Raw genomic sequence first — 16,916 nt, 5'->3', positions numbered from 1 at the left:
ATTAGACGTGCCTTGAGACTGCTATGGCCTGTTGTAACCTGATGACATCAGCAATGAAATAAATCAAAGCAACACCATTTAGCTGTTAAACATTTTTTAAAGCTGTTGTACATATATATATATGTATGTATATGATTGGTAACTGCAGACTTATGTTTGTGTTTCGATTTTTAAAATTACAGACCTTTTATGTTACTTTCATAAATAATTATAAAACGTACCTTGCAAAAATCCAGTGAAATGCTTTAATATGTAAAAATAAGGGAAATTCATCAGTACAATTGTGTTTTATTTCTAGTGTTTGCAGAAGCCAAACCTGACCACAGACACAAAGGACAAGGAGTACAAACCCCATGATATTCCTCAGAGGCAATCTGTGCAGCCCTCAGAAACGTGCCCCCCCGCCCGTCGAGCAAAACGCATGAGAGCAGAGGTAAGATTCTTGTGAGGTTGATCAGAAAGAATTCTCAATTCCCAGTACTGATGACCGTCTGACACTGGATTTCTCTTGTGCGTGTGATCTTCATGATTTTGAACCTCGTTAATTTCACAAAGGGATGCAGTTGTGGGAATTGTACCATCAAAGGAATAAGGAATCGAGGAACTCTTTCTAGGTTTATGCTGCCTGGACAGACAGCTGCTTAGTTGTTACTAGGCAAAGCTTTAGAAAGAATTGGTGTTTATGTGCTCTTATGCGGATTACCCATTACCCTTACAAAGTTGGATGATAATTATTGGAGATTAAGGCTAGAAGATGTGATGATAGGGAGGTTTTTTTTTTTTTTTTTTTAAACAGGTTAGAAGACAGTAGTTAAAGCCATTTTTCTAAGACTTCCTGAAAAGGAGTACGGAATCAATGGCACATATTTATGCTAAGACAGAAAGATTGGGCAGCATGAGGGAGCATTGGATAAATAAGATGAAATAGAAGTGACACATGAGGGAAAATTAGGAGTGAAACACTGATAAGATTATTTGCTTTAAGATTTTTCTGCTCTGAGAATTTTCCCCTGGGAAAGGAGAAGAGTATTCGTAGTTATCTTGTTCCTATACATGTAAGTGTGAAGATTTTGGGTTCCTGCCTAGCTTGATTGACATGTGAGTTTTAGGACTCGGGGATGATATATAGGGAACTATTTAGAGCTGGGGAGCCTCACATTGTATTAATCATGCTTCCAAATCAGTCTCTGCCTATTTAATAATTATTATCAAAGAGGAGAAAATTAGCCGTTTTGTTCTCTGAAGAAATGGATAAATAAGACAGTTGTGTTTCACTTAGGTAAATTGGAGATATGAAAAAATTTAGTAACTCCATTTTTCTGAATGAAGGAGACTTCCCAGAATAGGAAAATATGGTTATTTGAAGCTCATAGCATGCTTAAAGTTAATTGATCTATGAATTAGTTGTTTTTTGAGCATATTCGTGATCTTTAAATGTATATGTAAGACATGTCCTAGTGTTGTGGATGCCAAGCTCTCCCTCGATGATATGTAATGGTAATAATATTATCCATGGAAGAAATTATTTTAGCAGTGGATATCCACAATATGTATGAATGAACATGGGCAAAATGAAGTAGAGTTCCACATATATTTCATGTTACAGACCAAAAATGGTTTTATTTGCTTTACCAATTAGTATTAGCACTTAAAGAAACAAGAAAAGGCCGGGTGTGGTGGCTCACGCCTGTCATCCTAGCACTCTGGGAGGCCGAGGTGGGTGGATCGTTTGAGGTCAGGAGTTCAAGACCAGCCTGAGCAAGAGCGAGACCCCGTCTCTACTAAAAATAGAAAGAAATTGGCCAAACAACTAAAAATATATATAGAAAAAATTAGCCGGGCATGGTGGCGCATGCCTGTAGTCCCAGCTAGTCGGGAGGCTGAGGCAGAAGGATCGCTTGAGCCTGGGAGTTTGAGGTTGCTGTGAGCTAGGCTGACGCCATGGCACTCTAGCCTGGGCAAAAAAGAGTGAGACGCTGTCTCAAAAAAAAAAAGAAACAAGAAAAATTGAAACTGGCTTATATATACCCTCAATAAGAAGGGAGTCGTTAACAGTTTAGTGATGTTAGAAGTGTAGTGTATAATGATGGTTTGTTTATTAAAAGAATTTATAGAAAATGATTGTGGAATATGAATTTTTCATAAATACTGGTAGACCTTGGAAGAGGTCAGCAAACTCTTAGAAGCTAATGAAATTATGATATTTATATAACTGCTTAGGATTTGGCTTAGTGTGATGATTGTGAATAAAGCATAAAGTGAATATAGATAAGAACTGAGAAACTTCTAGGAGGAAAATGAGAGTTGTTCCCAATTTTGGTAGTAATATTGGTCATAATTTGTTCTTGATTCTTTGACCTATGATAGTGGAGAATACTTTTGTAACTTCTAAAATTTCTCATGCACACCTTACTAGTAGTTTGAAAGCTGAAATCTCTCCTCTAGGGAGAGAGAGAAGTATGTTTTGAATGCCTAATGAAAAAAGACAGTTTATAAGATTATAGACACCTTGAGACCCCAGATTTTTAAGGAAGATTTCTTTCTTTTTAAAGGAAATATTCATGTATGTGACAATTTTTTTTTTTAGGCCATGAATATTAAAATAGAACCAGAAGAAACAACAGAAGCCAGAACTCATAATCTGAGACGTCGAATGGGTTGTCCAACTCCAAAATGTGAAAATGGTAAGAAAGTTTATTCATAAATAGAGTAAATAAAATACAGTTATTTGTTAATTTAGTAAACATTACAGCAACTATTACGTACTAGTCCCTGGGCTGGGCTTTGAGAAATAAAATATTTTTTTTGATACAGGGTCTCACTCTATCGCGCAGGCCGGAGTGTACTGGCCTCATAGCTCACTGCAACCTTGAACTTCTGGGCTTAAGCAGTCCTCTTGCTTTAGCAGCCTGAGTAGCTAGGACTACAGGCACATGCCACCATGCTCGGCCAAAAAATAAAATCTTAATGTATCAATGTCCTTGTTCTCACAATTAAATGACCAGTGGGAGAGAGAAGCATTTAATATCTGCATATTAGGAATGTGGCTAAGTTTCTCAACTGTAGCAAGTTGCTGCTTTGAAATTTGGTTTAACACGCTCCTTAAAAAGAAGTGATTTGTGAAAAACATAGATGCCTTTGACTGAATATCTAATAGATTTATTTCAGGCAAGGCAGACAGACATGCTTCCTAATCTGAATTTTAGTTGATAATCGCTTACCTGGCTGTCATTTGGTACAAGTCACTGAGGGGTAGATTTAGGATTCTCTTAAGAGAAATCTCTTATCCTGTATAGGAGGCACATACAAATGAAGAAGTTAATAAAATTGGCTCCTCTTGGATTAGTGAGTTCATGGAAAGACAGCACAAAACAGTGGAAAGTAATACAGATATGAATCTTAAATCTTGGCTCAAGCACCTTAGAGATATTTCTTGATTTCTTTTAACATCAGTTTTCTCATCTTTGAAATGGGTTTGTTGTGAAGAATTAAATAATTTATGAAAAGCATTTAGCACAGTGCCTACCACCTGATACTTCAATAATTGATAGCCAGTGTTTTAGCCAAAATTCTGTCTGTGGAACCAGGAAGATGACCAGGAAGTCATGTTAGACCGTAGAGAGATAATGCATGGTGTGGAGGAGGTACAGTTGATGAATTGTCAGTCTCTCATAGTCATGACAGAGAGGAACTTGATTTCATCAATATGTTATGTCTTGGTTTTAAGAAAACTATATCTTAGCTCCTATTTTGAAAGTATACAAACCTGAGCAACATCTCCAGAAGAACCCACATCTTGAAATTTAAATGGTATGAAAGTTTGCATTTTATCATAAAATGTTAATAATCAGCATTAAGCCCTTGAATATAGTAACACTGGGTACCATTGCTACTAAAAGGAAAACAAACATGAAATTATGTTTTGTGTACAGTGTATGCTTTTGGAGGGGGGTGATGAGGTGAGGGAGGAAGCAGAGAAAAGCATATTACAGAAAGAACTAATTTTGAATTGCCTCCTACAGAGAAAGAAATGAAGAGTAACATTAAGCAAGAACCCCTCGAGAAGAAAGATTATATTGTAGAAAATGAGAAGGAAAAGTCCAAGAGTCGATCTAAAAAAACCACCAATGCTGTGAGTTGACATCTCCCTTTTTCCTTTCCCCCTTTTCCTCATTTCTTCCTTCTCTTCTTTTCCTTAAACACCTTTACTTCCAATTGTAAGGTTTTGTGCCATACTTAAGATTGCTTAACTTGGTGTCTGACAATGAAAATATCTTTTCAAGTCAGTTTATAGTATCAGTTTATAAATGAGGAAATACATGATTGTATTATGAAGCTGGTAGTAACATATGGGGGGCATTGACAGCCATTTTTCTGGAGGACATTCAGTTTAGCACTGAATAATAATGAGCTAGATCATACATAGAATTGTTCACTAGCTCACCTCAACATGAGCTGAGGGCTAGATCAAAAATCAAGTTAGTGTTTTCCAGCTTTCCAACTAGGAAGGAAAGAATGAAAAGGAGAAGGGAAGAAGGAAGAAAGGAAGTAAGGGGAGTGAAATGGGAGAAGAGAAGGAAGAAGGAAGGAAAAGGAAAGGAAAAAGGAAATGAGTTAGCAGTTGAGGGGGCAGGCGTCGCAGGGTTAGAGGACTAGAGAGCTGTTTACTCTTTGAAAACTTTTATTAGAGGTAAAGCTGGATAGCATTAGGAAGGATCTGGTTGCTTTTCTTCCCTGCCCTCTTCTGACAGCCTGACAACAGTGCTTTTCTATCTTGGAACTAGAACTTACTCCAATAGAATATTCTCTCCATAAATAACATTCTCCCCCACTCCCCCTGCAAAAAACAGTTTTTATTTATTACAATAAGTAGACTGAAAAAATTAAGACTCCCTGTTTGGTTGACTTCTCAGCTTTCCAGTATTGAGTAATATATTAGTTTGCTAGGGGTGCCCTAGCACTGTACCACAGACAGTCACGTTCTGAAGTACTGAGGGTTAGGACTGGAACGTGTGAGATTTTGGAGAGTGCAGTTCAGCCTATGATAGGTAATAACTATGCTTTATCACTGGGCATTTGGGAAACTTCTTAACCATGATTCCCTAAGTGGAATTTAAAGTGGTTAGTTTAATGTGGTTAATTAACCTTATAGCAGTAAATATGGCAAAATTAACTTTTTCCCTTCATAAGTTCTACTTTTGGTTAGGCTGTTAATTTATTACCTAACATCTCGGTTTTATAGAACACTGTCTTTATGCTACTGAAAACTAGACATTTCAATAACAAACTTTAAACATACAACAATGGAGAAAGCTAGGAGATTATACCTCACCTCATGCATCAGCAATTCTGTTGTGAAATACCCCTTGTAGAAAGTGAAGCATTTTTATTCAAAATATCCCTTATAGAAGTTGAAACATTTGAAGCAGGATGGAGAGATAGATTATGCCTCAGATTCATTTCATTCTTAGAATTTTACAAAATCAAATAAGCTCATGTTCCTCTGTTCTGTGCCCATTTTTACTGCTGCAGGTGGACCTCTATGTCTGCCTCTTGTGTGGCAGTGGCAGCGACGAGGACAGGCTGCTCCTGTGTGACGGCTGTGACGACAGTTACCATACCTTTTGCTTGATCCCACCCCTCCATGACGTCCCTAAGGGAGACTGGAGGTGTCCTAAGTGTTTGGCTCAGGTAAGGATTACTGGCACGGATGGCATTAGAAAATTTCCTTTCGAGTATTTTTCTTTGCCTTTGAATTTTAAATTTGGCAACAAACAATAATGAGGCCCAGGAAGAAAACTGGGCTGGACCTGAATAGGAAAGAGGTCTTAGAAGTGAGTTCCACAGTGTATACAGGTGCTACCTGTACTCTTTCAGTAGCTTCGAAAGAGACAGAAAATAATTTTCAATAACTACTGTTTTTTTTTAATTTCATTGTAAAAAATATTACATGTTCTTTGCAAAAATTCTTTTTTTTTTGAGACAGAGTCTCACTGTGTTGCCCGAGCTAGAGTGCCGTGGCGTCATCCTAGCTCACAGCAACCTCAAACTCCTGGGCTCAAGCGATCCTCCTGCCTCAGCCTCCCGAGCAGCTGGGACCACAAGCATGCGCCACATGCCCGGCTAATTTTTTCTATATATTTTTAATTGTCCAGTTAATTTCTTTTCTAATTTTAGTAGAGACGGGGTCTCGCTCTTGCTCAGGCTGGTTTCGAACTCCTGAGCTCAAACAATCCGCCCTCCTTGGCTTCCGAGAGAGCTAGGATTACAGGCGTGAGCCACCGTGCCCGGCTGCAAAAATTCTTAAACACTGAACAACTTAAAAACCAGAGGTATGTGCTGGGTGAGGTGGCTCACACCTGTAATCCCAGCATTTTGGGATGCCGAAGCAGAAGGATAACTTGAAGCCAGGAGTTTGAGATCAGCCTGGGCAACATGGAGAAACCCAGTCTGCACAAAATATTTTTTTAAATTAGGCGCAATGGCTCATGGTAACTACTTGGGAAGCTGAGGGGGAAGGCTCAATGGAAAAATAAATAAATGAATGAATAGCTGGGCCTGATGCAGCTTGGATATAAAGGTTTTAGTGCTTTTCTGTGTATCCATGTTATGACATAAGGATGTCCTCATCAAGGGAAGGTCATTGGGCATGGGACAAGGCAGGGCCATAGGTGTCAGATGGGTTAAGTATGTAACACCGCACAGTAGGGATGACTAAATCCATTGGCTCACCAGGATCTAGGGCAGCTTATACTGCCCCTGTTACCTCTCAGTGTTTTGTTTTTGGTGGCATTATTAGGTTATCAAATATTGCTGGTCTGAGTGACATTCTGTTTCCATCCAGTGATTTCTATCTATTTTGATCTATTATATGTTGATTTTATAGTTTTAACTCTCAAGAGGACATTATTTCTCCCATTTGCAGTATTGAAAACATTATTTGATCTTGAGGGAAGTCAAATCTTGTTGGGTCGCCTCTTTATAAATATTTAAATTACTCTAAGTTGTGGTTGTTAAAATAGACATTTTCTTTGCTCATTAGCGAATAAATAACATTTATTTCATATGCTCACTAGAACAAGCCCATTCTTTAGGCAGATTAACTTTTCTAATGTAGACCTAGCATAGAAGTAAAATAAATAAATTAAAACCTTGTTTTTTATCTGCCAGTTTGATGATTGACCAAATATATTTGGCATTTTCAAATGTCACCTTGAACATAATTTTCTTTTTTTATTTTCAGGAATGTAGTAAGCCACAAGAAGCATTTGGCTTTGAACAAGCAGCCAGGGACTATACCCTCCGTACTTTTGGGGAAATGGCAGACGCGTTCAAATCTGATTACTTCAACATGCCAGTTCATGTATGTACATGCTTTGATTCATGATTTTAATAACTTTTCAGGGACAGATTTGAGTTGGTGTCTTACTCTGATAGTCATTATCATGCAGAATGAAACCTTTAATTTGTTTAGTGGCATTAAAATTCCATAGTACTTTAAAATGCATTCTAATTTTTTCTTTAAGGATGTCTCTAAAGATACCTCTCCCACACAAATCGTACAATAACCATACCAGTAAAGAAAATCACTAGCAATCCTTTCAGCCCAACAAATGTAATTTAAAGAAAACTTCAAAAATGTATTGAATGACTGCTGTGTGCCAAGCAGTGTGCCAGCATTGGAAACATGTTGGTTATATATTGTTATATAATCATAAATTAGTATTGGAAACGTCAGGATAAGAGTTCATTTTTTCCCTTTTTTTCCTGTAGATCAGGCAAGAGTCTATTTTTCTCTTTCACTTAGAAGCATAAAATAAAGTATGTTTCATTCAGCATTTAATATTCTGTGAAATGAATATATTAGAATTAAATGGTTTACTGTAACAATTCTGGATATTTAAGCTGTGGTCTTTCTCACTGGTGACAAAGAAGTACTAACAAAGTACTATAGCAAATACTTAATGCATGTAGGACTCCTTAGTTGGATTATTTTCTTGGGATGACTGCTGAGGTCAGACAAGAGTATTTAACCCTCATTCTACTCCAATGGCTGTAGCAATTTATGGGACCCCAGCAGTATATGAATGAACCTTTTTTTCCCTGGCATCAAATGTTTGCTTATTTAGTGGGCTTAAATCTATACTCCATTTGAATTTTCAGTTCTTTTGACTCCTTATGCATTATAATATTTTCCTATGTTTCCTTAACCGGTCCTGCTGACGTGCATATGACCTTTTCTGTTAATATTTGTGGTTGACCTTTTATTCTGATGGACTATTAAAAGATGGGGACATTGAGGGATAGACATTTAAGTTACCTGCCTCTGTGCTTAACAGATTAACAACAGATCCTTGATACTTAGTCCGGTGACTCTTATTCTAGGGCACACTGCCGCAAAATCGTTCCTCTCTTTGTCATGTACTATACCCTGTCTTTGTCATTTTGGTTGCCCGCCTGCGTTACTCTAGTTAGGTCTAGTGACAAAAATGAAAGGATGGACTCAGGTAATGTATTTGAAAGCATCTCAAAGTATAAAGCTTCATTCAAACACAACAAATGATTATTACTGTACACTTGTGAGTTATACAGTACTGTACATCATTCTGACACAGCTAACCATTATTACTATGCAGTTGGTATTACATTTCTTGAAACACAAAAACATCTCTGGTTCCTAAATATCGGCATTTTACTTTCTTTGGCTCCTTTTTATAATTGTGGTCAGGTTGGTGATAGAGGAACGTGAATTCTTAATTTTTATGTTTCTTATAAAATTCCTTTTAGAAAATAGAGGTTTCCTGAATTGCCTGGGATCAATTACCAAACGTTATAAACCCAATTTTTCCTCAGAATGCTATTCTGTGATTCCTGCACTGAACTTAAAAGTTAGATTGGTCACAGACAGTTTGTAAGGAAACTCATTTTTTCTATTCCTCGTTGTATTTCCAGATGGTTCCCACAGAGCTGGTTGAGAAGGAATTTTGGAGACTGGTAAGCACTATTGAAGAGGATGTTACAGTGGAATATGGAGCTGATATCGCCTCAAAGGAATTTGGCAGTGGCTTTCCTGTCCGAGATGGAAAAATCAAGCTTTCACCGGAGGAAGAGGTAGGCTCAAGCTATGAGGCACTTTTAGCTTACGGAGGAGCTCTGCATTTAAAGCTTTAGTGCAGCACATCCTTGATCTAAAGGGCATGATACTGGATTAATAGCAGCCTTACTGTTAAAAAACAAAACAAAACAAAACAAAACACCCATATAAGTGCCTTGGAAATTGAGTTATTTATTGAAATTCTATTTGGTCGGCTTGAAGTAATCAATGACTATGTTCAGCAAATCCTTAATTACCAGATTTTTAATGATTTGAAGAAAAGTGGAAAGGGCCTACAGAAGAATTGTAGTCCTAAGCCAGTACATTGTGGTGCTATGGGAAAATTACTCACCACCCTTTGCCTCTACATTCTGTAACCTCGGTTTCTCCTTTTGAGCAAAACCTGAAGAATTGGGACAAGATGTGTTTATCTTTGAAGTTTAATGTTTATGAGTCTATTATTTTCTACACTAGCAAACTGCTAGGAAGGTTTCTATTTCTATCCTGGTCGGAAAGTAAGATTTTTTTTTTTGGTAAATTTCTTTGAAATCTAACTTAAGCTCAGAAAAGTACATAATCATATGTGCACAGCTTGATAAATTTTTATAAACTGAACATACCCACATAATCAGCACTGACTAGAACAAGAAATAAGACATTCCCAGCACCCTAGTAGCTGCCTTTCTACTCTCTCTCCTTCACTACTTTTCCTCTTTCAGGATAACCACTATCGCCTCAGGATAATCACTATCCTAACTTTTGTGACACCATATATTAGTTTCCCTATTTTTGAACTTTTTGTAAGTGGGCACATACTGCTTATGCTCGTCTGTATGAATCCATTTGTGTAAAGCTTAAAACTGGGCAAAACTAATCTCTGGGTATCCTACAAGTCAACATAGTGGCCTGTCCTCTCCCACACCCTCTCTTTTTATTTTGAAGGAGTCTCTTTTAGCTAGCTTTTTGAAACAGAGTTCTAAAATGTTAGCATGAGATAGCTAAACCTTTATCCTCTTCTGTTGTATTTTTAGGAGTATCTTGATAGTGGTTGGAATTTGAACAACATGCCAGTGATGGAGCAGTCTGTCCTCGCTCACATTACTGCTGATATATGTGGCATGAAACTGCCTTGGTTGTACGTGGGAATGTGCTTTTCTTCATTCTGTTGGCATATTGAAGACCACTGGAGCTACTCAATTAACTACCTGCACTGGTGAGACGTTCCAAATAGAACCTATGAATAGTATGCAAGCTGGGTAGGAAAACTTTCCTTTTCAACTAAGATGTGTCTTAATTGTGTATGCAAAATAACAAGCTACATTTTTTTTCCTTAAGATTTTTTCACTGCTATTACAACAGGCATCCTAACAAGTTAAGACAGTAGTTCTTAAAGATTCCTAGAGTGTCCTTGAATTCCCTGAAATGGCACACACACTGTTTTGCAAGTGTAACATATTGCTGGGGGAGAGGGTAGATTTTATCTGAAGTAAAGAAGTCTTTACTCATAGAAAGGTTAAAAAGCCCTGAGCTTTGCTTTTACTGAGTTTTTCACAGGGCACATACCTGCTCTGGCCCTACACCCAACTTTTTGTTTTCTTTGGCAGTTTGGAGGTGGTCTCCTGGGTCAAAACAAATTCTTTTTCTTCCTCCCGCCCCCATACATCCAAATGTTGGGCCCCATAGGAAACCCTTCACGTGGAGGCTCAATAGGCCTTCAGGGTATGGGTCACCCCCTGCCTCTCCCTGTACCCCCATACTGCTCTTGGCCCACACCGTCTCCTTTCACAGTGCAGAAGCAAGAGCTCTTCTGTCTCCAATCCTGAAGTGAGGGCATGCATGAACATCCCTTTGCCATTATTAATACCAATCCTCACTTATCCACCTTAGTGGATGTCAGCCATGATACTGATAATCTGCAACCATGGTTTAGCAAGAACTTTGTTTTTATGTGATTTTATAAAGCCCCATATGACCCATTTGGGGGCATATGGACACTCTGCCTTTCATGGATACACAGGCCCTGGGTGGTCACCAAAGGGAGTAGAGGAAGATCCATGGGGATCTGGAGGGTGAGCGTATGGCAGTCTGACCCCACCCTGTTCCCCAAGAAAGCCAGGGAGGACCATCTACCTGGAGAGAAATGTGAGAGTGGGCTGAATTCAGGTGTCTTCCCTTTTCCAGGGATGAGGATAAAAACATAACAGAAGCAAATATGTCCCAGGAACCACACTTCCAGCAGAGTCTAGTTTGAAATAACATCCAGTGACTGTGACCTGCTGGGTTAGAAGGAGTATGAATAGAGCCCCGAGCCCCTACTGTTTATGGAGGAAATCTCGTATGCTGCTTTGTTTTAAAGAATTGACTAGTCTCATCCCCCGCCTCCCTCTCATACTTTTTCAACTTCATGGGAAATTTAAAAAAAAAAAATCCCATTTGGTGCAGAGATAGCTCAGATACCCCTTTGGGAGAAGAGTGGAGTATAGATAACACAGTATCCTCCAGGTCCTGTGGCTACCAGCTTCTCTCATGCTGAGTTCTGGCATCACTACACATAGTAGAGTGAGCCTCATCCTTGTGTGTGTAGCGGGGGGATGCGGTTGCAGATATTCGGACTTCTTTACTATTTAAACTCTTCACTCAGGGCTGAGTATGGTGGCTCATGCCTATAATCTTAGCACTCTGGGAGGCTGAGGCGGGAGGATTGCTCGAGGTCAGGAGTTTGAGACCAGCCTGAGCAAGAGTGAGACCCCCTCTCCACTAAAAATAGAAAAAATTAGCCAGGCATGGTGGCGCACACCTGTAAGTCCCAGTTACTTGGGAGGCTGAGGCAGGAGGCTTGCTTGGGCCCAGGAGTTTGAGGTTGCTCTGAGCTAGGCTGATGCCATGGCACTCTAGCCCGGGTGGCAGAGCAAGACCCTGTCTCAAAAAGGAAAAAAAATTTCAAAAAAAACCCTCTTCAATCGAAGGCACTTCTTCACATCTGTTTTTTTTCTCTTCTGTTTCTCTTGTTTCTAAGTACAAAAATATTTGAAGATCTATAACTCACTCAAATCCCCACACAGGGAATTTAAGGATGTACCACAAGAAAGAGGTTATTGGCATATATATGTATAGCTTCAGTTCTGCTTCCCTAAGCAATTGCTCCCTGCTGTAAAATGAAGATTATATTTACCATACCTCACAGGGATGTTACAGATTAATTAGTTGACAATTTAAAATGCTTTGAAGAACAAGAGCTCTTTAGAAATGCTAATTGCCTTATTAGTGTTTGATTTAACCTCATCTGCCACAATGGGCAAGGGAAAAGGAAGATGGAGTGTTGCCATCTTTTGTCAGTTGCTCTAGGAAATTGTGATAACCACACATTCTGTAGCTAGTATGACAGCTTATATTCTTAGAAATTCTATCTATGTCTGCATTTTCTAACGGGTCAGATAAAAATGGGAGCGGGGAGAGGGACCTCAGATGGAAAGTCTCATGTTAAACGTTATACTTGAAGGAAGAAAATGCATCACATATGTTCAGATTACATTTCTAATGATGCTTCTTTGATTTGAATATTCCTTTGTAGCTTAGTTTTGCAAAGCAGTCTGAAAATTATGAGCTGGTTAACCATTGTGTTTGTGTTGATGATCCAGACTGATTTATTTTTATAATCTATTTGCAGGGGTGAGCCAAAAACCTGGTATGGAGTTCCAGGGTATGCTGCCGAGCAGCTAGAAAATGTTATGAAGAAACTAGCTCCAGAGCTCTTTGTGTCCCAGCCGGATCTCCTCCATCAGCTTGTGACCATCATGAACCCCAATACCCTAATGACTCATGAAGTGCCTGTATGTTCTGGGTTAATCCTCCTGCCACTCAGACTTAATTCACTTTTCCCATTACTCACCTGTTTATGAAATGCATTTGGTTATGTATTTTCCATAGCATAACTTGATAGGAGAAACAGCTATTTGGTTCAGTTTGGCACTATATAGCATTAATCCAGTGGGACTGGATTCTCAGATGCCATAAAAACTTACTTGTTGCAGCCAATAACTAGATTGCTAAACAGCCTTGCTTTGCAAATAATACGTATCATGCTTTTCTTTTTTTTTCCCCATATAAAATTTGGTGGTTTTAGTATATGGACAGGTTGTGTAGCCATCACCATTAATGCTTTCTAAGCTGTAATTTTTGTTTATAACTTCAGTCTTCAATCAACAAAAGTTTAAAAAATGTCTGTCAGAATAAATTAGTTTACTGTGAAAATGGCTAGTTTCTGTTACAGTTAGATCTAAACTCTGATGTCGGAATTCTTCGTACTCTTCCTACTATAAAAATAATTTTATTGAACCTGCATAATCTTAATTTTGAGTAATGAAATGAAATGACATGCTTGGTATATATTAGTTATATTATACCCTCAACCCCAATTAATCTTATTTTAAGTGAAAATTTATTTCAAGGCCTTCAGTTTGGATGTAGGGTTCCCAGTCCAGACTGAAAGGTGCTGTTGGTGATATTTTCTCTGAGGCTGCTATACTAAGTGACACTGTACAGTCGTTGGTCACTTACCATGGGGCTACATTCTGAGAAATGCATCATTAGGGGATTCCATCACCGCGCGAATACTGTAGAGCGTACTTAACACAAACCTAGATGGCATAGCCCACTGCTCACCTAGGCTGTATGGCATAACCTATTGCTCATAGGCTACAACGTGTACAGCATGGTACTCTACGGAATACTGCAGGCAATTGTAACACAATGTTAAGTATTAAGCTTAGAAAATAATGACCAATAAGTATCATAGTACTACCATCTCCTCATTATTGGTATTTTCCTTATTGGTTTTTTTTCTTTCCTTATGTTGATTGGTCTTTCCAATTTGTTAAGAGTAGTTTGTTCTAAGTGAGATCTGGCCCTGGTTCTTTAATTGAGCAAACCATCTGGGCCTAGATTCTGGACTTACAGAGATAGATGAATGAATGAACTTGTCCATTTAGGGACTCACAATTTAAGGTAAAACATAATATTTATACAGAGTTTGCATGATTTGACAGTGGTGTCAGCTATGAGCCCGACTCTGTTGAGAATCAGAAAGGACTCATAAGTGAGATGACGTCTGAAGTAGGAGCTGGAGCTCTGATAAATTATCGAGGATGTTTCACGAAGAATAGAGGAGGGAGGAAGTAGTCCAGGTAGAAGGGCTGGTGCTCCTACGATAGCCTGCATCGGAACCCTGAAGGTGATACTACCACACAGATGGCTGTTCCCACCCTCAGAGTTTCTGATTCTCTTGGTCTGGGTGGGGCTTGAGAATTTGCATTTGCATTATTCCCAGTGCTTATGATTATGCTGCTGTGGGACCTCACACTGAGAAGCACTGGTAGAAAGGTACAGATCAGGCTTGACAAGGCCTCTAATATTATATAGTACAGTGTAAGGATTTGTGTGCCTAGAGCAATATAGATGCTTTTGGGGTGCGGTTGGTGGTAGGAAGAGGGAATGATGGGGGAAGTGAGTTAGAGGTCCAAATCAGGAGCTCTGTGTGTTAGGCAATTCTGAGAACAGAGTTTCTTTAATTGGTGGTAGAAGATCCTACTTTCAGGTAATAATATTACAGTAGGATATTCTTAATTATAGCTATATTTGGAAAGGTATATTTTGAACCTCAATGTGGCCAAATTTTTGTAATACAAGCCATGTTTCCTGTTGAGACTAATCAACTTTAGTAGTCTGGGGTACTGCTCCCTCTTGTGGCAGAAATTAGTATTTCTGGGTGATATTCTACCACAGTAATAAAACGCTGCCTTTTCTGGACAATCATCTAATAGTCTGTATCCACATTGTCTTTAAGTGAGAATGTCACTATTTAAGAATCTCAAATCTCCAATTTCTGTCTCTTTAGGTTTACCGAACTAATCAGTGTGCTGGGGAGTTTGTGATTACATTTCCCAGAGCCTACCACAGTGGTTTTAACCAAGGTTTTAATTTTGCTGAGGCTGTTAACTTCTGCACTGTTGATTGGGTATGTAGTTGTGATTTAGTGAGCCTGTTCCTGGGGAAATGGTATATAATTCTTTAAAAAGTGTCATGTGAAGAGTTGCTTCAACCCCTTGCTGCTCAACTGGCCAGTCTACAAGTTGTTTACCAGTCCACAATGAGATAAGGCACTTGTACCACTTTATAAATCAAGCATGTATTAAGCACACTGCTTAGTTCACCTGACATTTTTTTCGTCCATAGCAAGATGGAGTCTGTTCATTTACATTTTGGCTAAAGCTCAGTGTCTCATTGCAAGCTGGTAACAAGTAAATAATTCTGGTCCGAAAACCACACTTTGTACAACACTAGCTTAAAGTATCCACAATACAGCAATTTAATGATGTGCTTGGTTTAAAGTTGAGTTTTTTTTTAAATCAGTATTAATACTTTCATTTACCTAAAAAGAATTATCTAGATTAAATATGTGTGGTGTTAAATCTAATGAACCATAATTTTGTTACAGTGCTTTTCTGACTGATGGTACTCACTGAGTCTATACTTATTTTCCATTATGTGCTTTTGGAGTATTATTCCTCCCCAAGGTAGTCTAAGCATGCCAGTTCAGCACAATTGTTTCAGGAAATGTGTAAATTCACATTTCCAGTTAGATTCCACATTGTAACATTAATACATTGTTAATATGTTGGTTGTTTTTTTTTTGAGACAGAGTCTCACTCTTTTGCCCAGGCTAGAGTGAGTGCCGTGGCATCAGCCTAGCTACAGCAACCTCAAACTCCTGGGCTCAAGTGATCCTTCTGCCTCAGCCTCCTGAGTAGCTGGGACTACAGGCGTGCGCCACCATGCCCGGCTAATTTTTTCTATATATTTTTAGTTGTCCAGTTAATTTCTTTCTATTTTTAGTAGAGGCGGGGTCTCGCTCTTGCTCAGGCTGGTCTCGAACTCCTGAGCTCAAACAATCTGCCCGCCTCGGCCTCCCAGAGTGCTAGGATTACAGGCGTGAGCCACCGTGCCCGTCCAATATGTTGGTTTTTTTAAAGCACTTTTTAATTAAGGTACATAACATCCCAGATCTTTGGGATGCAAAGATAAATAAGGCCTGGGGCCTAGTTCAGGAATCTTAGAGTCTGGTTTTAGGGTTGATAAATGATATATGTTATGACCCAGAATGTGATATTTGGTAATATGATAATATAGGTCAGAGATCTTTGCAAACAGAAGAAAGATGAACATTACATATTTTCTTCTATCTTTTGACACAGCTACCATTAGGCCGACAGTGTGTGGAGCATTATCGCTTGCTTCATCGTTATTGTGTGTTTTCCCATGATGAGATGATTTGCAAGATGGCTTCCAAGGCCGATGTACTAGATGTCGTAGTGGCTTCAACTGTTCAGAAGGACATGGCCATTATGATTGAGGATGAGAAAGCTTTAAGAGAAACTGTCCGTAAATTGGTAAGTTTTCTGGAAAACTTGGGTATTACTTAGTAAAGTTCTTATGTACTTTAATATCATTTTAAGAAATTTTTAAGTCTTTTATTTCCTTTGAGGCCATTCTAATATATGTATAGTAATATGGTGTTTTTAATTTGTATTGATTATCTTGTGTATTTATTTGCCTGTATCTCTATTTGGTGAAGTTTGTGTTCAACTGTTTTGCCCTTTTATTTTAAATTTTTTTTTTTTTTAAAGACTCACTCTGTTGCCTGGGCTAGAGTGGCATGGTGTCAGCCTAGCTAACAGCAACCTTAAACTCCTGGGCTCAAGTGATCCTCCTGCCTCAGCCTCCCAAGTAGCTGGAACTACAGGTGTGAGCCACCATGCCCTGCTAA

The 16,916-nt window shown here is 38.7% G+C and overlaps 1 protein-coding gene across 1 annotated transcript in view; it reads left to right on the top strand.

Moving 5' to 3' along the window:
• Positions 1-16,916, top strand: part of KDM5B (lysine (K)-specific demethylase 5B) — a 76,371-nt gene that overhangs the window by 37,898 nt on the left and 21,557 nt on the right. The window contains exons 5-14 of the mRNA XM_012655938.1: positions 299-433; positions 2,588-2,684; positions 4,023-4,132; positions 5,533-5,691; positions 7,244-7,363; positions 8,953-9,111; positions 10,126-10,307; positions 12,762-12,924; positions 14,988-15,107; positions 16,345-16,539. Of these exons, the coding sequence (XP_012511392.1) occupies positions 299-433; positions 2,588-2,684; positions 4,023-4,132; positions 5,533-5,691; positions 7,244-7,363; positions 8,953-9,111; positions 10,126-10,307; positions 12,762-12,924; positions 14,988-15,107; positions 16,345-16,539 (1,440 nt within the window). The remainder of the gene's footprint in view (positions 1-298; positions 434-2,587; positions 2,685-4,022; positions 4,133-5,532; positions 5,692-7,243; positions 7,364-8,952; positions 9,112-10,125; positions 10,308-12,761; positions 12,925-14,987; positions 15,108-16,344; positions 16,540-16,916) is intronic.

Source organism: Propithecus coquereli, unplaced genomic scaffold (assembly GCF_000956105.1).
Source record: "Propithecus coquereli isolate 6110/MARCELLA unplaced genomic scaffold, Pcoq_1.0 Scaffold491, whole genome shotgun sequence".
In the NCBI taxonomy this organism is placed as follows: Eukaryota; Metazoa; Chordata; class Mammalia; order Primates; family Indriidae; genus Propithecus; species Propithecus coquereli.
This window is presented reverse-complemented; position numbering and strand designations above follow the sequence as displayed.